The 23,234-nt window shown below is 48.1% G+C and overlaps 1 protein-coding gene across 1 annotated transcript in view; it reads left to right on the top strand.

Annotated features, from left to right (window-relative positions):
• The window catches only part of TJP1 (tight junction protein 1), a 120,176-nt gene that overhangs the window by 95,697 nt on the left and 1,245 nt on the right, over nt 1–23,234 (top strand). Inside the window, exons 11-20 of the mRNA XM_048519715.1 lie at nt 1,062–1,246; nt 2,210–2,305; nt 4,311–4,393; nt 7,257–7,467; nt 8,331–8,431; nt 12,188–12,541; nt 14,021–14,272; nt 16,126–17,034; nt 17,885–17,982; nt 19,436–19,666. Coding sequence (XP_048375672.1) covers nt 1,062–1,246; nt 2,210–2,305; nt 4,311–4,393; nt 7,257–7,467; nt 8,331–8,431; nt 12,188–12,541; nt 14,021–14,272; nt 16,126–17,034; nt 17,885–17,982; nt 19,436–19,666 — 2,520 coding nt within the window. The remainder of the gene's footprint in view (nt 1–1,061; nt 1,247–2,209; nt 2,306–4,310; nt 4,394–7,256; nt 7,468–8,330; nt 8,432–12,187; nt 12,542–14,020; nt 14,273–16,125; nt 17,035–17,884; nt 17,983–19,435; nt 19,667–23,234) is intronic.

Raw genomic sequence — 23,234 nt, 5'->3', positions numbered from 1 at the left:
TCTTTGTGCTTCTTAAGAGTGCCAGCGTGGTGTAGTGGTGAAGAGCAGGTGCACTCTAATCCGGAGAACCGGGTTTGATTCCCCGCTCTGCCATTCGAGCTGTGGAGGCTTATCTGGTGAACCAGATTAGCTTGTGCACTCCAACACGTGCCAGTTCTTCAACACAGTCACAGTTCTTCAGAGCTCTATCAGCCCCACTCACCTCACAGGCAGAGGTGGGATCCAGCAGGTTCTCACCAGTTCCCGAGAATAGGTTGCTAATTATTTGTGTGTGCCCAGAGAGGGTTACTAATTGGGTCTGCTTTTCCATTTGAAATTCCATTAGGTCCAAAAATCATAAAGTCCTGTTGTTTCCTATGTGGCTGGTTAGCGAAGGTAGAAAACGGGATAATTCTCCCTGTTGGGCTGTTTTAAAAACATGTTTTAGTAATATGGTAAAGTTCCTTGTTTAAGGAAAGTATCCTTCTTTTGATTTCTAGAAACAAAATTAAGTATTTGAAAGTATTAAGTATTTGACAGGCAGTCGATTAGAGGAGAAGTAGTTGTTTCTGTTGGCAGTAGACGATAGGACTTGCTATAATGAGTTTAAATTATGGACAGAAAGATACCAGCTGGAAATTAGGAACTTTTTTTTTACAGTAAGAGTTTTTTACAGTAACAGAGAAATGATTAATGCCCCGCCCCCAGAATGCCCGACCACGCCCCTGTCGTGCCCCGCCCAGCCCCATTGGCGCTATGCCACTGTTTGAATCCCACCACCATGGGAACCTGTTACTAAAATTTTTGGATCCCACCACTGCTCACAGGGTGTTTGCTGTGGGAGGGGAAATGGAAAGGAGATTGTAAGCCCCTTTGAGTCTCCTTACAGGAGAGAACGGGAGGGATATAAATCCAGACACCACCTCCTCCTCCTTCAGGAGATGGGTGAAAATTAGTATTGGAAATGCCCCAAACATGGGTGGCTCTTTTGAGAGATGCTACACATAGGTTTGAGTGGCAGAACTGTATCTTACAGACACCAGTTCCACTGTTCAGTGCCATTCTGGCCCTTTCCCCCGCAGAGCGGAGCAGCTAGCGAGCGTTCAGTACACGCTTCCAAAGACGGCCGGCGGGGACCGCGCCGATTTCTGGAGGTTCAGAGGCCTGCGCAGTTCCAAGAGAAATCTCCGGAAAAGCAGAGAGGATCTTTCTGCCCAGCCGGTGCAGACCAAGTTCCCTGCCTACGAGAGAGTCGTCCTTCGAGAAGGTGAGCGTTTCGGCTCCGGAGAAGACGGGCCGTACCGAGAACTGACTCCCTCCTAAGAGTTTCCAATGGCTTATTGACTGGGGCCTCCACTATCTAAGAATCAGAAATTAGCACCACATATGCGTATTTTGTACCACGTGATAACAGCAGCAAAGGTAGTATTAGCACAGAGGTGGAAATCAGACAAAATACCTCAGGTAGAAGAGTGGAAATTTACAGTACATTATTTTTATGTGATGGATAGAATAGCGCATCAAATACGTAATTTGGCAGTAGAAATGTATAAACAGAATTGGGAGTATTGGACAAGATACATTTATTTATTTATTTATTTTATTATTTGATTTAGTATACCGCCCTATCCCCAAAGGGCTCAGGGCGGTGAACAATATAAAAGCATATATAAACATAAACATATAAAAGTTTAAAATTTTCATTCTAAAACAGTATCCCACGAACCCATATGCAACCCTCCCAAGAAGAATGATGGGTCCCGATGATGTTAGGGACCCTATACAGCAGGGGGGAGGATGAAAGAGTACATATTGTTACTACGGAATCTTAAGTTTAAATCATCGGGTAAATTAAGATAGAGCCGTGGTGGCGAACCTTTGGCACTCCAGATGTTATGGACTACAATTCCCATCACCCCCTGCCAGCATGTCCAATTGGCCCTGCTGGCAGGGTCTGATGGGAATTGTAGTCCATAACATCTAGAGTGCCAAAGGTTTGCCACCACTGAGATAGAGGATAAGAAAGGTAGATGTATAATATTATTAAGGGGACATAGGGAGTTTAGCTTGAATGCTCTGTATTTACTTTGTGAGTGTATTATGTGTGTTGAATCATAATGTAACAATATTTGGTATGGTATATAATGTGTTCTTTAGATATTCAAAATTTTAATTAAAAATTGATATGGGGTAAAAAAGTGTTTCACCAGCATGTTCCTTTCGGTTCCAGCTGGATTTCTCAGGCCGGTGACCATCTTTGGACCAATTGCAGATGTGGCGCGGGAGAAGCTGGCGAGAGAAGAACCCGACGTCTACCAGATTGCGAGTAAGTTTTCTCGTCGCCATTTTGCCCCTGAACACCTGTGCGAGGAACAGCCCGGCCTCCAGGTGTGGCCACGCCTTCGGGGCTTTTAGTGGAAGTGTTGAAGGATAATCAAGGTGTAAATGAATAGCTAGAATCGAATCCAGTAGCACCTTAAGAGACCAGAAAGATTTTGGGGGATGTGTACTTTTGTGAGTCAAGGCTACCCTTTTTAGATGTACCGTATATACTCGAGTATAAGCCCACCCGAATATAAGCTGAGGCACCTAATTTTAACCACAAAAACCTGGGAAAACTTATTGACTTGAGTATAAGCCTAGAGTGGGAAATGCAGCAGCTACTGGTAAGTTCAAAAATAAAAATATATACCAGTAAAATTACATTAATTGAGGCATCAGTAGCTTAAATGTTTTTGAATATTTATTTCAAAGAAAAACAATAAACTAGCTCTGTAAGTGGAAAAGAGGGTCAGCAAGAACAATATGGTATCAACAATAACAAAAACTTTAAAAGTACAAAGACCTTAGCTTAGAATTCTCCTGGGTTTTCCTCTCTTACTGGTGTACCAGACATAAGTGCCGTATATACTCGAGTATAAGCTGACCCAAATATAAACTGAGGCACCTAATTTTACCACAAAAACCTGGGAAAACTTATTGACTTGAGTATAGGCCTAGAGTGGGAAATGCAGCAGCTACTGGTAAGTTCAAAAATAAAAATATATACCAGTAAAATTACATTAATTGAGGCATCAGTAGCTTAAATGTTTTTGAATATTTATTTCAAAGAAAAACAATAAACTAGCTCTGTAAGTGGAAAAGAGGGTCAACAAGAACAATATGGTATCAACAATAACAAAAACTTTAAAAGTACAAAAACCTTAACTTAGAATTCTCCTGGGTTTTCCTCTCTTACTGGTGTACCAGACATAAGTGCCATATATATTCGAGTATAAGCCGACCCGAATATAAACCGAGGCACCTAATTTTACCACAAAAACCAGGGAACCTGTATGTACCACAAAAACCTGGGAACCTGTATGTTCCAGTATTTTCAAAGAAAAACAATAAACTAGCTCCGTAAGTGGAAAAGAGGGTCAACAAGAACAATATGGTATCAACAATAACAAAAACTTTAAAAGTACAAAGACCTTAGCTTAGAATTCTCCTGGGTTTTCCTCTCTTACTGGTGTACCAGACATAAGTGCCGTATATACTCGAGTATAAGCCGACCCAAATATAAACCAAGGCACCTAATTTTAACACAAACAAACTGGGAAAACTTGTTGACTCGAGTATAAGCCGAGGGGGGCTTTTTCAGCTTAAAAAATGTGCTGGAAAAGTTGGCTTATGCACGAGTATATATGGTAAATTATAGGTACTTCCTACATAGATTGAACTATCTGTAAGGAAATGTCAGAGAAACATGCAAACAAATAGCAGAATACGCGAAGCCTTATCATGCAGTCAAACCATAGAACTGTCTCGTCTGATTCAATCTGTTATAAAACAGACTTGCAGAGGTCTCTCTGGCTCATTCCGCACATGCAGAATAATGCACTTTCAAACTGCTTTCAGTGCTCTTTGAAGCTGTGCGGAATGGCAAAATCCACTTGCAAACAGTTGTGAAAGTGGTTTGAAAACGCATTATTTTGCGTGTGCGGAAGGGGCCAAAGTGGCATCTTTTAACTGAGAGCTTTTAACTGGGATGGAACCTGTATGTTCCAGCATGCAGATATGATTTTCACTGTTGAGCTGTTAACCAGCAGCCAAAGGAACGGCTGTAAGAAAATAAAACGTTACGTGACTTGGAAAGGCTGAAGTTTCCTCAGTGTTGGTGCAAACTTCTATTTCTCAGATGTAGAAACGGCACCTTCTGGGCTCTTTAGAATCTCATAATGATCTTTCTTTGGTTGTTGTAAGAAATAAGATTCTTGGTTAGCAGAGGGTGAAAAGTGTTGTGTTTAACCAACTAGTGTAGGTGACGTTGACGGATTTTTCTTCAACAGAAAGCGAACCGAGGGATGCCGGGACGGACCAACGTAGTTCTGGCATTATCCGCCTTCATACAATAAAACAGATAATTGACCGAGTAAGTGATTGGATGTTGAATTGTTTTATTGAGGGACTGGAGCACCTTCCTTATGAGGAGAGGCTGCAGCGTTTGGGACTCTTTAGTTTGGAGAGGAGACGTCTGAGGGGGGATAGGATTGAAGTCTATAAAATTATGCACGGGGTAGAAAATGTTGACAGAGAGAGATTTTTCTCTCTTTCTCACAATACTAGAACCAGGGGGCATTCATTGAAAATGCTGGGGGGAAGAATTAGGCCTAATAAAAGGAAACACTTCTTCACGCAACGTGTGATTGGTGTTTGGAATATGCTGCCACAGGAGGTGGTGATGGCCACTAACCTGGATAGCTTTAAAGGGGGCTTGGACAGATTTATGGAGGAGAAGTCGATTTATGGCTACCAATCTTGATCCTCTTTGATCTGAGATTGCAAATGCTTTAACAGTCCAGGTGCTCGGGAGCAACAGCCGCAGAAGGCCATTGCTTTCACCTCCTGCAGGTGAGCTCCCAAAGGCACCTGGTGGGCCACTGCGAGTAGCAGAGAGCTGGACTAGATGGACTCTGGTCTGATCCAGCTGGCTTGTTCTTATGTTCTTATGTTCTTATCATTTCAGATTTTCTTTTTGATAGTTCAGATGTTTCAGTGTTTTTATGTGTACTGCCTTGGAGTCCCAGACAGGGTGGGAAGGTGGTACAAATATGCTTTAAATAAATTTAATTTCAGGCATCAGTTTTGGGGCAGAGAAGAGACACGGGATTGACCCGTGTGTGAATTATCACCAGTTGCTCTGGGAGCTCACAAGTGTCTCGATGAAATAAAGCCATATTGGTGACTCTAACTAAGGCAGGGGTAGGGAACCTGCGGCTCTCCAGATGTTCAGGAACTACAATTCCCATCAGCCCCTACCAGCATGGCCAATTGGCCTGAACTAAGGAAAGCGATCAATATGCAATTCACTTTTCCCGATCATTTTCCTCCTTAACCTTAAAAATAAGGCCCAGCAGCAGCAGAAGAAGAGTTTGGATTTATATCCCCCCTTTCTCTCCTATAGGAGGCTCAAGGGGGCTTACAAACTCCTTTCCCTTCCCCCCCCCCCCCACAACAACAAACACCCTGTGAGATGGGTGGGGCTGAGAGAGCTCCGAAGAACCGTGACTAGCCCAAGGTCACCCAGCTGGCCTGTGTTGGAGTGCACGAGCTCATCTGGTTCCCCAGATAAGCCTCCACAGCTCAAGTGGCAGAGCGGGGAATCAAACCCGGTTCTCCAGGCTAGAGTACACCTGCTCTTAACTACTACACCATGCTGGCTCAGGGGGCCATGATGGGAAGGAACTCCAGATGTGACACCAGGCTCTTAAAAGCAACGTTAGAAAATGTGGCGCTCCTGTCACCAACTTAGCCATAAAGTACTGAGGAATCTCTCCACTTTCATGGGCTCGAGACACCCCAGGCTTGCGTGTAGCTTGCTCCTTAGTTGCCTTCTCGTGACTGCAGCATCAGCATGCGAGAAATTTGCCAGCTGCTGCTGCTTCTCTCCCTCCCGGTAATTAGCTCTTCTGCCCGTCTCCGGTTTTTGATCTCCCATACCTCGACTGCAAATGCAAAACTGCCTTTGTGATGGGCCGGATGAGAGCTGGCCTGGTGTATCAGTTCAAAAAATCTTTATTCGGCATTAAAACGCAGCAGAACTAAGCAATCGCCCCTCTAGGCCCCTCCGCTCATCGGAGGCGGACCTACTGGTGATCCCTGGCCCCAAGGCAATCCGGCTGGCCTCTACTAGGGCCAGGGCTTTTATGGCTCTGGCCCCTACCTGGTGGAACAGGCTCTCAGGTGAGATCAGGGCCCTGCGGGACTTACAGAGTTTCCACAAGGCCTGTAAAACGGACCTGTTCCGCCAGGTGTTTGGCCAGCCGGGATGATTCAACTTAGCCATAAAGAACATCTGGCCTCTGTGGGTACACAGGGGGGGAGGGGGGGTTGAAGCCATCTGTAAGTTTTAGTATTTTTATGTATTTTGATATGTTTTAAATTGTTTTATGATTGATGGACACCGCCCTGAGCCTTTGGGGGAGGGCGGTATATAAATATGATGGATGGATGGATGGATGGATGGATGGATGGATCTGATGGCTGAAACCACACCTCTGCCGGATGGATGGATGGATGGATGGATGGATGGATGGATGGATGGATGGATGGATGGATGGATGGATGGATGGATGGATGGATGGATGGATGGATGGATGGATGGATGGATGGATGGAGGATAGATGGAGGAGGGATGGATGGATGGATGGCCCCCACCCCCCCCCACCCCCCCCCCCCCCCCCCCCCCCCCCCCCCCCACCCCCCACCCCCCCCCCAACCCCCACCCCCACCACCCCCCCACCCCCCCACACCCCCCACCCCCCACCCCACCCACCCCCCCCCCCCCCCACCACCCCCCCCCCGCACCCCCCCCCCCCCCCACCCCCCCCCCCCCCCCCCCCCCCCCCCCCCCACCCCCCCCCCCACCCACCCCCCCCCCACCCCCCCCCCCCCCCCCCCCACCCCCCCCCCCCCCCCCCCCCCCCCCCCCCCACCCACACCACCAACCCCACCCCCAACACCCCCACCCCCCCCCCCCCCCCCCCCCCACCCCCCCCCCCCCCCCCTCCCCCCCCCCCCCCCCCCAGGCCCCCCCCCCCCCCTCCCCCCCCTCCTCCTCCTCCTCCTCCTCCTCCTCCTCCTCCTCCTCCTCCTCCTCCTCTTCCTTCTACTTCTTCAAAGCTTTTAACCCCAACATGATGCGTGCTTTCAGGGAGACTTTGCACCTTTGGAGCGTAGCCCTGTTGGGATCGCCTGCCGGAGTCTGTAATTTCTTTCCGCTCCTGTTTCTACAGGACAAACACGCCTTGTTAGACGTCACTCCCAACGCGGTGGACCGTTTGAATTACGCACAGTGGTATCCCATCGTGGTGTTCTTGAACCCGGATTCCAAGCAGGGCGTCAAGACCATGAGAATGAGGCTATGTCCCGAATCCCGGAAAAGTGCCAGAAAACTATACGAGCGGGCCCACAAGCTACGGAAAAACAACCATCACCTCTTCACAGGTGAGTACTCGTCACTGCTGAATAGACGAACAGAAAGACATTTCATTTAGAACATGGCGAGTGCAATACATTTTGCAAATTTGTACTTACGGACAGCAGTTAAGAAGAAGAAGAAGAAAAGTTTGGATTTATATCCCCCCCCCCTTTCTCTCCTGCAGGAGACTTAAGGGGGCTTACAATCTCCTTGCCCTTCCCCCCTCACAACAAACACCCTGTGAGGTGGGTGGGGCTGAGAGAGCTCAGAAGAGCTGTGACTAGCCCAAGGTCACCCAGCTGGCGTGTGTGGGAGTGCACAGGCTAATCTGAATTCCCCAGATAAGCCTCCACAGTTCAGGTGGCAGAGCTGGGAATCAAACCCAGTTCCTTCAGATTAGATCCATGAGCTCTTAACCTCCTACGCCACTGCTGCTCCCACTACGCCACTTTAGCAGAAGAAGAGGAGGAGGAGGAGGAGGAGGAGGAGGAAGAAGAAGAATTTGGATTTATCCCCCCTTTCTCTCCTATAGGAGACTCAAAGGGGCTTACAATCTCCACAACATACACCCTGGGAGGTGGGTGGGGCTGAGAGCGCTCCAAAGAACTGTGACTAGCCCAAGGTCACCCAGCTGGCATGGGTTGGAGTGCACAGGGTTGGAGTTCACAGGCTAATTTGGTTCACCAGATAAGCCTCCACAGCTCAGGCGACAAAGCAAGGAATCAAACCCTACAGATTAGAATGCACCTGCTCTTAACCACTACGCCACTGCTGCTCCCACTACGCCCCTTTAGCAGTGTCCCAAGTAGCGTGTTCGTTCCATCACTTCATGTTGGCATAAGCTCAGCCCAAATGCTGTCATGATCTTCTTCGTTCTTTTGTTTTTTAGCTACGATTAACTTGAATTCCATGAATGACGGCTGGTATGGTGCTCTCAAGGAAGCCGTGCAGCAGCAGCAGAATCAGCTAGTGTGGGTTTCGGAAGGAAAGGTACGGAACCTCAATTTCCGTTCATTGTTAAAAGCATCCGTGGTCCGCTTTTCCCCCTGGAAACTCGAGGCGGGTCCCATGAATCGTGCCGAGGCAGAAAATAATTATATCATCGGTTTTTAAAATCAAAACCCTCTCCATCAAAATCTTTGCTTATCGGTTAAACGAGTGGTCTTTAGCCCACTGGGTCAAAAAATTAGCTGCCCTTTTTTGTGTGTGTTTGTGTGTGCCGCCTTTTTAATTTGCTGCTATTGAACCTTCGCTGTTGCACGTGCGTAGGTAGAGAAGTGAGCGTTTTGTGCCCTCTGTCATTTTGCGTGCACGTTGGTACAAGGATGATTGAAGGACTGGAGCACCTTCCTTATGAGGAGAGGCTGCAGCGTTTGGGACTCTTTAGTTTGGAGAGGAGACGTCTGAGGGGGGATATGTTTGAAGTCTATAAAATTATGCATGGGGTAGAAGATGTTGACAGAGAGAAATTTTTCTCTCTTTCTCACAATACTAGAACCAGGAGGCATTCATTGAAAATGCTGGGGGTGGGGGGTGGGGGTGGAATTAGGAATTAGGATTAACAAAAGGAAACACTTCTTCACGCAACGTGTGATTGGTGTTTGGAATATGCTGCCACAGGAGGTGGTGATGGCCACTCACCTGGACAGCTTGAAAAAGGGCTTGGACAGATTTATGGAGGAGAAGTCGATTTATGGCTACCAATCTTGATCCTCCTTGATCTCAGATTGCAAAGACCTTAGCAGACCAGGTGCTCAGGAGCAGCAGCAGCAGAAGGCCCTTGCTTTCACATCCTGCCTGTGAGCTCCCAAAGGCACCTGGTGGGCCACTGCGAGTAGCAGAGAGCTGGACTAGATGGACTCTGGTCTGATCCAGCAGGCTAGTTCTTATGTTCTTATGTCCTTTCCGCACAGCAGAAATAAAACGTCCTGCAGATGTTTTGAAAAGCCCCATTTGGTCTTTTTGTGTTCCCATAGCAGAGAACACACAAAATTGCCAGCCAAAATGGTTCTTTTTTTCACACGTGGTTAGAGATACTTTTAAAAAATGCAGCGATTGGGGTGGGGCTATGTCTAAATTTTTGTGCATGGCTGGAATATACCCGTGCTTTTTGAAGGTTTTTTTTTTTTAAGTGCCGGTACTCACACATAAGGTTGCATGAATTTCCACCAATTCTCCTCTTCAGGACATTGGACAGTGTTGCTAAACATGCTTGTATTCAAAAAGCCCTGGAATATAGTGATATACTAATATATATTTTTTTAATTTTTATTTATTATTAGTTTTATATACCGCCCTCCCCCTGAGGGCTCAGGGCGGTTCACAACAGGTTAAAACAAACATTAAAACATAATTTAATATCAATTATATAAAAACAGAACCCAGTTTAAAATGTGGATGGCATCTGACTACTCCCCTCCCCCCCTCGTGCCCACGGGAGGCCAGATGACATGGTAGATGTTTTTGGTTTTTTTAACCAGGCTGGCCAAATGCCTGGCGGAACAGGTCCGTCTTGCAGGCCCTGCGGAAACTCTGTAAGTCCCGCAGGGCCCTGGTCTCCCGAGGGAGCCTGTTCCACCAGGTAGAGGCCAGGGCTGAAAAGGCCCTGCCCCTCGTTGAGGCCAGCCTGATCATTTTGGGGCCAGGGATCACGAGTAGGTCCTCCTCCAAGGAGCAGAGGGGCCTGACAGGGCAATATGGGGAGAGGCGGTCCCTCAGGTATGCAGGTCCGAGGCCGCGAACGGCTTTGAAGGTCAAAACCAACACTTTAAACATAATCCGGAACTCAATCGGCAGCCAGTGCAGATGGTATAGGATCGGTGTAATTTGATCTTCAAATTTATATACTGTCCTTCCCCTAAGGGCTCTGGGGCTCTATATATGACTGAATGTCCCACTGATTGTAAAGGGATAGCGGTAGGAGTAATTCTAGCAGTTTTCTGTGGCTCCCCTTTTTTGCAAAGGAGCAGTTAGATTGGAATCTGTCTTTCCACAGTGATGTGCGAGCATGGGCTCTGCTAAGAGCAGAGGTTGTAGCCGTGCGCTTTTGTGCAAGGGATATCTTATGCACTCCAAAGGGCCTCTTCACCCTACGTGGACTGGCAGCTGCGGTGCCCCAAAACTTCCCTCTGCCTGCCGCTCTTTTCTTCCCGTAACAACTGGCGATTTTGCTCGCTCATATAGATTACGTAAGGGGTTGTTATGGGTGGCTGTACCTTGAGCTGACATTTTCAGGGCAGCGATTCATTGGGATTCAAAGATCTAAGAAGGAAGAAGAAGAAGAAGAGTTTGGATTTATATCCCCCCTTTCTCTCCTGCAGGAGACTCAAAGGGGCTGACAATCTCCTTGCCCTTCCCCCCTCACAACAAACACCCTGTGAGGCGGGTGGGGCTGAGAGAGCTCCGAGAAGCTGTGACTAGCCCAAGGTCACCCAGCTGGCGAGTGTGGGAGTGCACAGGCTAATCTGAATTACCCAGAGAAGCCTCCACAGCTCAGGCGGCAGAGCTGGGAATCAAACCCGGTTCCTCCAGATTAGATACACGAGCTCTTGACCTCCTACGCCACTGCGTAGCGAATAGTAGCCATGTTGGTCTTGCAGAATATACAATGCATGGTAGGTCAGACGGATTAGCACGTCAAGTTGGCCGACTGCATTTCATAAAGTCCCTGTTCTGTGAAGCCTTTTTCCCCTAAAAAGCAGATGTGGTTTATTGTTGTTATTATTATTATTATTATTATTATTATTATTATTATTATTATTATTATTATTATTGTTATTGTTATTGTTATTGTTATTGTTATTGTTATTGTTATTGTTATTGTTATTGTTATTGTTATTGTTATTATACACATAACAACACAGCACAAGTGTCTGGAATTCATCTCTGAATATCGAGTCCTTCCCAAGGACCTAGGATATTAGAGGTATTTGCGTAGAATGTGTGCAGTTCCTAGAAGTGCTGCTTTCTGCAGCAGGTGGACTGATGTTCTGTCCAAGTTTAGGCTTTCCAGATGTTTTTCAAGATTTCTTGGGATTCCTCCTAGAGCACCGACTACGAGTGGGATTACTGTTGTTCTTTTCTGCCACAATCGCTCAACTTCAATTTGCAGGTCCTTGTATTTTCAGATCTTTTCCAGCTTCCCTTTGTCCCTCGAATTGTGCTATCAACTGGCACAGCAACATCTATGATCCAAACATGTTTTTTTCTCTACCACTGTTATGTCTGGGGTGTTGTGTGCCAGGTAACTGTCTGTCTGTATTCTGAAAGTCCCAGAGTATTTCTTTGCTTTCATCATTTCTCTGTGGTCTTCTCTGGCTTGTGCCTCGCATTCAGGTCTGGCTGCTGTGGTCAGGCCGCACTTTTTGCAAAAGGTTCCAGTGCACCATTGTTGCTAGCCCACAGACGCCTAAGATAGTCAGTTTGGGCTATTTTCTTACAACAGCAGATTATTTGCTCCACGGTTTCATCACCCTCTTTGCAGAGACGGCACTTTGGGTCATTGTAAGACGTTTCGATTCGTGTCTTTATTGCATTTGTCCTATTATTATTATTATTATTATTATTATTATTATTATTATTATTATTATTATTATTATTATTATTATTATTATTATTGGGTTTATAGTCCACATGTCGATTTAATCTCAGTTCTGATTCACACTTCAGGATATTGTTTTGAAACTGGTGGTAGGAAAGACACCAGTTTGCAAACGGTGGCAATAAACTCTAATGTCCTTGACACAGGCAGACGGGGCTACAAGCGACGACCTCGACCTCCACGACGACCGCCTGTCCTACCTGTCAGCTCCGGGCAGCGAGTACTCCATGTACAGCACAGACAGTCGGCATACTTCTGACTACGAGGACACCGACACAGAGGGCGGGGCCTACACCGACCAGGAGCTAGACGAGACGCTCAACGACGAGGCGGGGACTCCTCCTGAATCGGCCATCACGCGGTCCTCCGAACCTGTCAGAGAAGACACGTCGGGAATGCACCACGAGAACCCCACGTACCCTCCGTTCTTACCGCCCGCTCAGCCGCAACCGAATCACCGGATAGAGTCCCCTGGGTTTAAGGCGGCCGTCGCTCAGCCGGTGAGGAGAAAAATTACTTGTCTCCGCAGACTGTAGAATGCGAGCTTTGGAAATGGCACCCTGTAAAATTTATGCTAGCCCGAGTAGAAGTAACCCTGTCTTACTAGCAGGATCCGTTTGCTTCAACTTCAGGGATTATTTTTGCAGGAGTCCAATAACTTCTTAGAGAGCAAAAGATGTTCTGGGTATAAGTTTCATCTTTCCATCAGATATTAAGCTTTGACTGTTAGGAGAAGAGGAGTTTGGCTTTATATCCCCCCTTTCTCTCCTGTAAGGAGACTCAAAGGGGTTTACAATCTCCTTTCCCTTCCCCCCCTCCCCACAACAAACACCCTGTGAGGTGGGTGGGGCTGAGAGTGCTCCAAAGAACTGTGACTAGCCCAAGGTCACCCAGCTGGCATGTGTTGGACTGCACAAGCTAATCTGGTTCCCCAGATAAGCCTCCACAGCTCAAGTGGCAGAGCAGGGAATCAAACCCAGTTCTCCAGATTAGAGCGCACCTGCTCTTAACCGCTACACCATGCTGGCTCCTTTTCGCTTAGAAGCTTATATCCTGAAAATCTTTTTGGTCTCTTGGGTGCTATTGGATTCAAATCTTGCTCTTCCACTGGAAGAAGAAGAAGAGTAGAAGAGTTTGGATTTATATTCCCCCTTTCTCTCCTGCAGGAGACTCAAATGGGCTTACAAACTCCTTTCTCTCCCCCTCCTCCACAACAATTACCCTGTGAGGTGGGTGGGGCTGAGAGAGGGCCGAGAAGCTGTGACTAGCCCAAGGTCACCCAGCTGGCATGTGTGGGAGTGCACAGGCTAATCTGAATTCCCCAGATAAGCCTCCACAGCTCAGGCGGCAGAGCGGGGAATCAAACCCAGTTCCTCCAGATTAGATACACGAGCTCTTAACCTCCTACGTCACTGCTGATCCTGGAGACCAACATGTCTATCTCCTAAGACTATCTTTTTTGCCATTCATAGATTTCAGAGTCAAACTAGTTGACTTACAGGAAGACTCACAAACGGATCTTCTTTGCAGTTTTCCTGTTTAATAACTGCTCCGTTCCCCCGTCCCCTCGATTTCGGCTTGGGCTGTGACTTAGGAGGATTTTAACGTTTCCCATTCAGTTTTTATAATCTCAGCCACGCACAAACACACAGCCCCGGCTGCTGTTCCCTCCTCTGGGAGAAACATGCCTATAAGAATTCCTGCACGTTTATCCCACCTCCCTGTCCCGAGTACGGAGGTAGTTTTGCGAGATGCTCCGGGCATTTTCTCGATTATTCCTGGCAGCCTAAACAGATGGGCTTTCATTTCACCTCCCGTGCCTCCGTGTTACTCCTCAGAGACGTTATTGGTAAAGAACGCTCCGTTAACAAGACTCCGTGCGTGACCTTATTTACCCGAAACCTAGGCCTCGTGTTATTGCGAAATGGAAGACTGTATCAACTGTACCAAAATCCTTCTGTGTTTTAAACATCCTACAGAAAACGGAAGCCTTCCCTCCAGCCCCCTACCTTTCCCCGTCGCCAGAATCGAACCCCGTGGCTTCCTCAACTTCTGCAGTCCGCCCCAGTCTGAGCCTCACTAATGTCAGACTGGAGGAGCCGGGCTTGGCTCCGTACAACTCTTTCCAGTCGCAAGCCGGCCCTCTCAGAACGCCCAGCACTGAGGTGCCGCATTTAATGCTCAGAGATCCAGACCTGCCGTCCATGCCACCGCACATAGACCCAGCAAAGGTACCTCTGCCTGCGCTGTCGCATGGCCCCGTTCCCCCGCGCCCCCTCGAGAGCTTGCATATGATCATTGCTTGCTTTGCGCCCCCTCGCTAATGCCGCCCCCCTTCTTGATTTCCGTGCATATCTGCGCAGCTCCCAAAAGAGAATCCTAACAAGTAATCTGGCTTCCTGTTTTTTGGTTTGCATGAGCTCGGCGAATTATTTCGAGAGAAACCAAAATGAGTAAATTGGAAGGCCTCGAAGATTCGTTTCAAAGCTTTTTTTTAAAAAAAAGAGTGCATGGCGTATCTTTGTCTCTGCAGCGTTGACATGACTTTTGCGGACGGGTGAATTGTCTTCCAAACCTGTTTCTGCTTTACAGCTTGACCGTGGTGAAGAGGAGATGGTTCCCAGCTGTTTAGTACACTGGCCACTGGAATGTACTGCGCTGTGCCAAACGTACTGCAGCGTTTGGGACTCTTTAGTGTGGAGAGGAGGCGTCTGAGGGAGGATATGATTGAAGTCTACAAAATTACGCACGGGGTAGAAAATGTTGACAGAGAGACATTTTTCTCTCTTTCTCACAATACTAGAACCAGGGGGCATTCATTGAATATGCTAGGGAGAAGAATTAGGACTAATAAAAGGAAACACTTCTTCACGCAACGTGTGATTGGTGTTTGGAATATGCTGCCACAGGAGGTGGTGATGGCCACTAACCTGGATAGCTTTAAAAGGGGCTTGGACAGATTTATGGAGGAGAAGTCGATCTGTGGCTCCCAATCTTGATCCTCCTTGATCTGAGATTGCAAATGCCTGCGCAGACCAGGTGCTCGGGAGTAGCAGCAGCAGCAGTAGAAGGCCATTGCTTTCACATCCAGCCTGTGAGCTCCCAAAGGCACCAGGTGTGCTGGACTAGATGGACTCTGGTCTGATCCAGCAGGCTTGTTCTTATGTTTTCAGGCATATCCTAAAATTCTAAAAAGAACCGGAGCATTTTGGGTGTTACCCAGTTTTTAAGATTTACCAAAACGTGAGCACATTGAGGTTGGAACAGTCAGGTGCAGTAGAAATTTTACCAGAGGAAGAAACTCCAAACCAACATATATATGCACATGCAAACGAGGAAGCGTTCAGGTAGCCCCAACGTCCCAAATCAGCGCAACGCAAGGGCCTTGTGGCCACCAAATTACGATGGAAAGATCTAGCTTGTCTTGACGCAGGTACATGAGAAGGATCGGGGTTCGTAAAAGGTCCTCTTGGCTGGGTGTGCTTCCCACAGTGAGAACCATGGTTCTAAATTGATTACCTCTGTCAGTAGATAATGATTGGTTTTAAATTGATCAACACAGTGAATTCTTTAAACATAGGTGTCAAACCCGCGGCCCTCCAGATGTTATGGACCACAGTTCCCATCATCCCCTGCCAGCATGATGCTGGCAGGGGATGCTGGGAACTGTAGTCCATAACATCTGGAGGTCTGCGTGTTTGGCACCTATGCTTTAATTTATTTATTCATTATTTATTTTATTAGGCTTTTATGCCGCCCCATCCCCGAAGGGCTCTGGGCGGTGTACAGCATATAAAAATAACAGTATAAAACAATCAAACATTTAAAGCAGCGGTAAAAGCTAAAAGTTTAAATTATGCAATACATCGCGATAAATGGCATAGTTGGCGTCCAATATTCCAGATTAAAATTCCCCCTCCCCCGAAAATCAGTACATGCCTATGCCATCCAGATGTTGTTTTAAAAGAACCCTGATTTGGGGGGCAGCGGTAAAATGCTGATTTAGCTGTTTATCTGCATTTTAGCTTTTCATAGTCCCAGCTAGTCACATACTTTGAAACAAACTACTTTGGTTTTCCTCCAGATGTACAGGAAAGATCCCTACATCAACGAAGAGCCGTACCTCAATGAGGACCCACCTCGCCAGAACTACGGCTTGAAGCCGCCAGCTCACGGCCACTTGACCCAAAGGCCGGAGAAGGAATCCAACCTGACCTACGAGCCGCAAGGCCAGTACCCAGACAAACAGCCCAGCAGAGATTACGAGCCCTTGGCATACAGGTATGAATCCACAAACTACGTGGATCAGCTCCCTCGCGGCTACGACCCCCGTCTTCACTACGAGGAAAGCGTGCCTCCGTACGACGACCACTGGACCTATTACGACGAGAAGCAGCCCTACCAGCCGAGACCACCTTACGACAACCAACCTTCGAGAGACTTTGATCCCCGGCAAAACGCAGAAGAGAGCACAGACCGCAGATCCTATTTCTCAGCACAACCTCGCTTCGAAGAGCCGCCTCCCGTAGCGGCGTACGACAGCAGGTCTCGCTATGAGCACGGCTCTAAAAACTTTGGCCTCTCGCAGCTGAGATACGAGGAGCAGCCCGCTGCTGGTTACGAGGTTCACGGTAGATACAAAGCAGAGACTCCAGCCTACGCCTCCACGGTGCCCAGGTCGCCTGAACCCAAGCATTACTTTGAGTCGCAGCCCAGAGGCTACGAGCCGGGCCTGCCGCAAGTGTTCCCCACTAAACTCGGACAGTACGAACCTTCCCACAACGCCACCGGGGCGCATCCTCCCCTTCCGCCGCAAAGCAAACCAGAAGTTCTGCCTTCCAACAGTAAACCACTGCCTACCCAACCAGCGGAAGAAGACGAGGACCCGGCCATGAAGCCGCAGTCTGTGCTCACGAGGGTTAAAATGTTTGAAAACAAAAGGTCGTCGTCGCTGGAAAAAATAAAGGACTCGAACGATGCGCCAGTAACCAAGGTAAAAAAGCTGCTTCTTCGTAACTGCATGGTATGATCCCTGGAGTCACCCAACTTTATCTTGAATTCTTACTTCCATATTGAATAGACCCTTGAACTTGGGGGATATACAGCAGGAGCTTACTGCCCAGGGGGATACGTAGGGTCAAATGTCCCCAGGCTACAGCCATTTAGTCACCATGAATAGTGTTGAGAGTATTCAAAGACAAACATGCTGTACTGCAGAGCTAAGACAGTTCAGTCATCTAGCAGTGGCGTAGTGGTTACGAGTGGTGGCGTAGGAGTAGCAGTGGCGTAGTGGTTAAGAGCAGGTGTACTCTAACCTGGAGGGACCAGGTTTGATTCCCCGCTCTGCTGCTTGAGCTGTGGAGGCTTATCTGGTGAACCAGATTAGCCTGTGCACTCCAACGCACGCCAGCTGGGTGACCTTGGGCTAGTCACAGTGTTTGTTGTGAGGGGGGGAAGGGAAAGGAGTTTGTAAGCCCCTTTGAGTCTCCTATAGGAGAGAAAGGGGGGGTATAAATCCTCTTCTTCAAGCGGGTCAGAACTCTCTATCAAATCTCAGCTTTCCTGTGGATACAGCTTTGGTGGTCATGCGGATTTGACTTGCGGTATTGTTGTGAGGGTAGTATATCTGAAACCTTTGAAACGCTGTCGGAATACCGAACTGGTGTTGGAAATAATTTAGTGAACGTTCAGTGCGGAGAGGTAAGCACATACGGAAATCTCTCTTTCGGTAGGGTGCTTATTTCCTGTCTAGGCCGGGTTCCGCGTTGCATGAATCCATGCAGAGGGTGCCGATAACATGCAGCGGAGTCATTTTTGATTTTGTATTTGCTTGTGTCTTCAAGCAGCCGCCGGAGCTCGCGCCCAAACCTAACATCATCCCAGCGAGTGTTCCAAAGCCTGTCACTCAAAATCAGTACGAACACGACAAACCAGCGTACAGGTAACTTTACTGCTGACAGCCAGTTTAAGTACATAGCAGGGGTGGTAACCAGTGGCCAGTGACATCTCTCCATCAGCTGCCTCAGGCTGGTAAGAGATTTGGCCCAGTTGAGGGGAAGACAACGTGAAGGAATGGCTGTGAGCAGCCCCTCTTCCGGATGCCCGCGTGGTGTAGTGGTTAAGAGCTGGTGCACTCTAATCTGGGGAACCGGGTTTGATTCCCCACTACCACTTGAGCTGTGGAGGCTTATCTGGTGAACCTATATAACTTAGTTATAGAGAGCCAGTGTGGTGTAGTGGTTAAGAGCAGGTGCACTCTAATCTAGGGAACTGGGTTTGATTCTGTGCTTTGCCACTTGAGCTGTGGAGGCTTATCTGGTGAACCTATATAACTTAGTTATAAAGAGCCAGCGTGGTGTTGTGGTTAAGAGCAGGCACACTCTAATCTGGAGAACCAGGTTTGATTCCCCGCTCTGCCACTTGACCTGTGGAACGAGCTTATCTGGTGAACCAGATTAGCTCGTGCACTCCAACACATGCCAGCTGGGTGACCTCGGGCTAGTCACAGTTCTTCGAAGCTCTCTCAATCCCACCCACTTTGCAGGGTGTTTGTTGTGTGGGGTGGGGGAGGGAAAGGAGATTGTAAGATTGCCCCTTTGAGTCTCCTTACAGGAGAGAAAGGGGGGATATAAATCCAAACTCCTCTTCTTAACGGATTTTCACATGGGGGGAAAATGAGTTCTCTCGTTTTATGTTGAGGGGACTATCTGCTAGGTTTTCAGGAGCAGCCATGTTAGATGATTGCTGGGGAAAAAAATGCAGAAATTTGGGTGGTTCCACTCGTTATTCTGGCAGAAGCTTTCATGCATTAAAGCCACATTTGTTAGATGGATGAAACAGTTCCTCATCTGTATGTCTGTCTGCCACCTTGTGCATTTGAGAAAGAGGTCTTGGTCCATGATTTTTTTGCTAGAAAATGTGCTTGTTTTTAAGACACCGTAATAGTACTGAGTTACTATGGTAGTTTAGTGTTTTTGCCTGAAAGTAGTACCGTCACTCTAAACATAGTGTTCTGTACTGAGATGTATGCCGGTTTTCTGCCCCTAAGTATTTCTCCCCTGTTTCCATCGAGCTTCTTCGCGAAACTCCTTCAGCCTTGAAACTGAGGTATAAGGTCTTGGGAATCGCCGTTCCTACTTAGTACCTGACGAAGGAACCTTTGACTCCCAAAATCTCATATCCTGAAAATCTGTACTGGACTCGAATTTAGCTATCCTCAGACATTTCAGTGGCAGGGGTTATAACCATGTAAGCGCACTGGATTTTTACACGATTGCTGTCCGGCTCTAGATTACGAGTCAGATCTTTTAAGTCAGTCTTGGAGTGTTGCTTCTTGCAAATTACTGGCTCTTTGTTTCTCAGAACGCTTCTCTGAACTCTTGTTCGGCTTCCAGGGCCCCAGAACTGCAGAGACCTCAAACGAAGCCCCCCGAGGACATCGTCCGGGCGAACCACTACGACCCCGAGGAGGACGAGGAGTACTATCGCAAGCAGCTCTCCTACTTCGACCGCCGGAGCTACGAGAACAAGCCGGCCGGGCCGCAAGTTCCTGCCAGCCACCACCCGGAACCTGCAAAGCCGGTCGCTCTCCACAACCAACTGAACTACACCAACTACTCTTCCAAGTAAGCCTCGGATCTCAGAGCTTGGTTTCCCCTCATCATTAGCAAAGATTCTCTCCTGGTGGATTCCTGTGAAAATACAGTTACCCTAGCAGATGCCCCCCTGGAAAAACAGAATTCAGGGCACTTTCGCACGTCTGGAATAATGCACTTTAAATGCACTTTCACAATTGTTTTTACAATTTCACAAATGCATTTTCACAATTGCAAGTGGGTTTTGCTATTCCACACAGTAGAAATCCAGCCGCAAAGTGCATTAAAAGTGGATCGAAAGTGCTTTATTCTGAATGTATGGAAGTGCCCTAAGTTCTTCGTATAAAAGTGTGTTTGTCTTAGAACCCGCTGGCTTGTAAGTTAGTGTTGGGAATCGCATAAAGATTTAGGAAGGCCTTGCTGTGGTGGTTGGCGTGGCGTAGTGGTTCAGAGCAGGGGCACTCTAATCTGGAGAACCGGGTTGGATTCCCCACTCTGCCGCTTGAGCTGTGGAGGCTTATCTGGTGAACCAGATTAACCTGTGCACTCCAACACACGCCAGCTGGGTGACCTCAGGCTAGTCACAGTTCTTCGGCGCTCTCTCAGCCCCACCTACCTCACAGGGTGTTTGTTGGGAAGGGAAAGGAGCTTGTAATCCCCTTTGAGTCTCCTTTCAGGAGAGAAAGGTGGGATATAAATCCAAAACTCCTCCTCCTCTTCTTCCCCTCCTCTTCTTCCCCTCCTCCTTCTTCTCCTTTTCCTTCTTCCTCTTCCTCTTCCTCTTCTTCTCCTTCTTCTCTTCCTCCTCCTCCTCTTCCTCCTCCTCCTCCTTCTTCCTCCTCCTCCTCTTCTTCTTCTTCTTCTTCTTCTTCTCCTCCTCCTCCTCCCTCTTCTTTTTCTCCTTCTTCTTCTCCTTCTTCTTCCTCTCCTCCTCCTCCTCTTCCTCCTCTTCTCCTTCTCCTCCTCCTCCTCCTCCTCTTCTTCTTCTTCTTCTTCTCCTTCTTCTTCTCCTCCTCTTCCTCCTCCTCTTCTTCTTCTCCTCCTCCTCTTCCTCTTCTTCTTCTTCTTCTTCTCCTCCTCCTCCTCCTCCTCTTCCTCCTTCTCCTCCTCCTCCTCCTCCTCCTCTTCCTCGTCTTCTTCTTCTTGTCCCTCCCTCAGTGAGAAGGGTGGCAACTAAACTCCAATACTGGGAAGAACAGAAAAGTGGGAATTATACTCCTTTCTGCAGCAGGCTTACTAATGGCCTCAATAGGGTTGCCAACTTCAGCCCGGTGATTGGTGGGGTTGATGGTTTGGGAAGGGGAGGCGCCTCAGCAAGTGAGAAAGCAACAGAGTCCACCCTCCGGAGCTGCCGTCTTCTCCAGGAAGTCAGTTTCAGAAGGGGTGGTTAGACCTGTTGCTCTGCAGTAGAAAAGCCAGATCCAAGTTCGGGAGCACCTTCTCTTCGCCCTGCACGTAACCCTGATGCTCACCTGCCTCCTAAGCTTGGCTCAGCCTGGCCTTCGCTGCTGTGCTTTTGTGCGTTAAGCCTAATCAAGCTCTTGATCCGTGTCTTTGTGTTGGGGCCGCGCTTTTCCGTAGGAAACTGAAGGCAAAGCTCCAAAGCCTCTGGCTGATTTTATTCCGGCGATTTTTGTGCTTTTTTAATTGAAACGGCTCCATCTGCCGTTCATGGAGGGAGTCCTGCATGAAGCTTTGACCTGATCAAATCATGATTTGGGCACCTAGAAGATAACTCCTTTCTCCACTAACAGCTCTAGAGGATAGTCGTATTAGTCTGTTTCAGCAGAAGATCACAGCCTTGTGGCCTCTTTGAAGACTAGCCCAGTTGATTCCAGTGTGAAACTTTCAGTGGTGGATCTTTGGAGATTGCTATGAGCAAATAAAATTCTGAATTTAGGTTAAGAGCAGGTGCACTCTAATCTGGAGAACCGGGTTTGATTCTCCGTGGTGCCACTTGAGCTGTGGAGGCTTATCTGCGGAACCAGATTAGCTTGTGCACTCCAACACACGCCAGCTGGGTGACCTTGGGCTAGTCACAGTTCTTCAGAGCTCTCTCAGCCCCACCCACCTCACAGGGAGAAGGGAAAGGAGCTTGTAGGCCACCTTGAGTCTCCTTACACGGGAGAAAGGTGGGATATAAAACCAAAATCATCATCTTCTTCATCACACAATATGTTCAGATCTCAAAGACTAGTGTCTTGTATAGAAGCTCCTGCTTTCTCAAGAAGCATTGACGGTGTCTAACGTGCCATTTTCTCACGAGAGCTCCCCCATCTATACTGGTGGTTCCCAAACTTATTGTATCTCAGGCATTAGCCACACTCTTGTGTACAGGAATTCTCAGGTTGTCCCCTGTAGATCGGTCATAAGAACGTAAGAACTGGCCTGCTGGATCAGACCAGAGTCCATCTAGTCCAGCACTCTGCTACTTGCAGTGACCCACCAAGTACCTTTGGGAGCTCACCTGCAGGATGTGAAAGCAATGGCCTTCTGCTGCTGCTGCTGCTCCTGAGCACCTGGTCTGCAAAGGCATTTGCAACCTCAGATCAAGGAGGATCCAGATTGGTAGCCATAGATCGACTTCTCCTCCATAAGTCTGTTCAAGCCCCTTATAAGAACATAAGAAAAGAGTCTGCTGGATCAGACCAGAGTCCATCTAGTCTAGCACTCTGCTGCTCGCAGTGGCCCACCAGGTGCCTTTGGGAGCTCACATGCAGGAGGTGAAAGCAAGGGCCTAAAGAACATAAGAACGAGCCTGCTGGATCAGACCAGAGTCCATCTAGTCCAGCCCTCTGCTACTTGCAGTGGCCCACCAGGTGCCTTTGGGAGCTCAGAGGCAGGAGGTGAAAGCAAGGGCCTTAAGAACATAAGAACGAGTCTGCTGGATCAGACCAGAGTCCATCTAGTCCAGCCCTCTGCTACTTGCAGTGGCCCACCAGGTGCCTTTGGGAGTTCACAGGCAGGAGGTGAAAGCAAGGGCCTTAGAACATAAGAACGAGCCTGCTGGATCAGACCAGAGTCCATCTAGTCCAGCAGTCTGCTACTCGCAGTGGCCCACTAGGTGCCTTTGGGAGTTCAGGTGTCAGTCGTCCTTCTTGCCTTAGTGTTGTCTCACACACTATTCTGTGCCCAGGGGTCAGTCTTCTTCACAGAGATCGGTCTTTCTGAGCACCAGTGACATTTTTGGAATTTCACCTGTGTGCTTTTCCACATGATGAAGCCCTGGATCAATTTTGCACTTGCCCGTCTCTGGGGAAAAACCGGAGTTCTGCTCCAATGGTCGGCTGCTGCAACTGACGGTCTTTGAGTGCTTTTTCCGGCCTAGTGCTATCGTTGTTTTTTAATTTGTGGTTTTTAATGCATTTTGTGGCCCGTTGTTTATTTACATGGCTAAATTGCCGTGAGTTTACTGTAAAGTGGAACGGCAGCTAATAAATGATTCAAATACATTTTAAAAATAAACCTTGGTTTAATTCTGCACGGCACGCTTGGGCCCCTTCTGGGCCGGTTCTCTGCGCTCCGGCGTTTAGTTTGGGAACCGCTGGCGTGTAGAGTTCTTCGCCTTTGAGGACTTGCGCTGAAAGAAACGTCCTCT

The sequence above is a fragment of the Sphaerodactylus townsendi genome, linkage group LG17 (genome assembly GCF_021028975.2).
Source record: "Sphaerodactylus townsendi isolate TG3544 linkage group LG17, MPM_Stown_v2.3, whole genome shotgun sequence".
In the NCBI taxonomy this organism is placed as follows: domain Eukaryota; kingdom Metazoa; phylum Chordata; class Lepidosauria; order Squamata; family Sphaerodactylidae; genus Sphaerodactylus; species Sphaerodactylus townsendi.
Note: the sequence above shows the minus strand (reverse complement) of the source record. Positions and strands in the feature narration are given on the sequence as shown.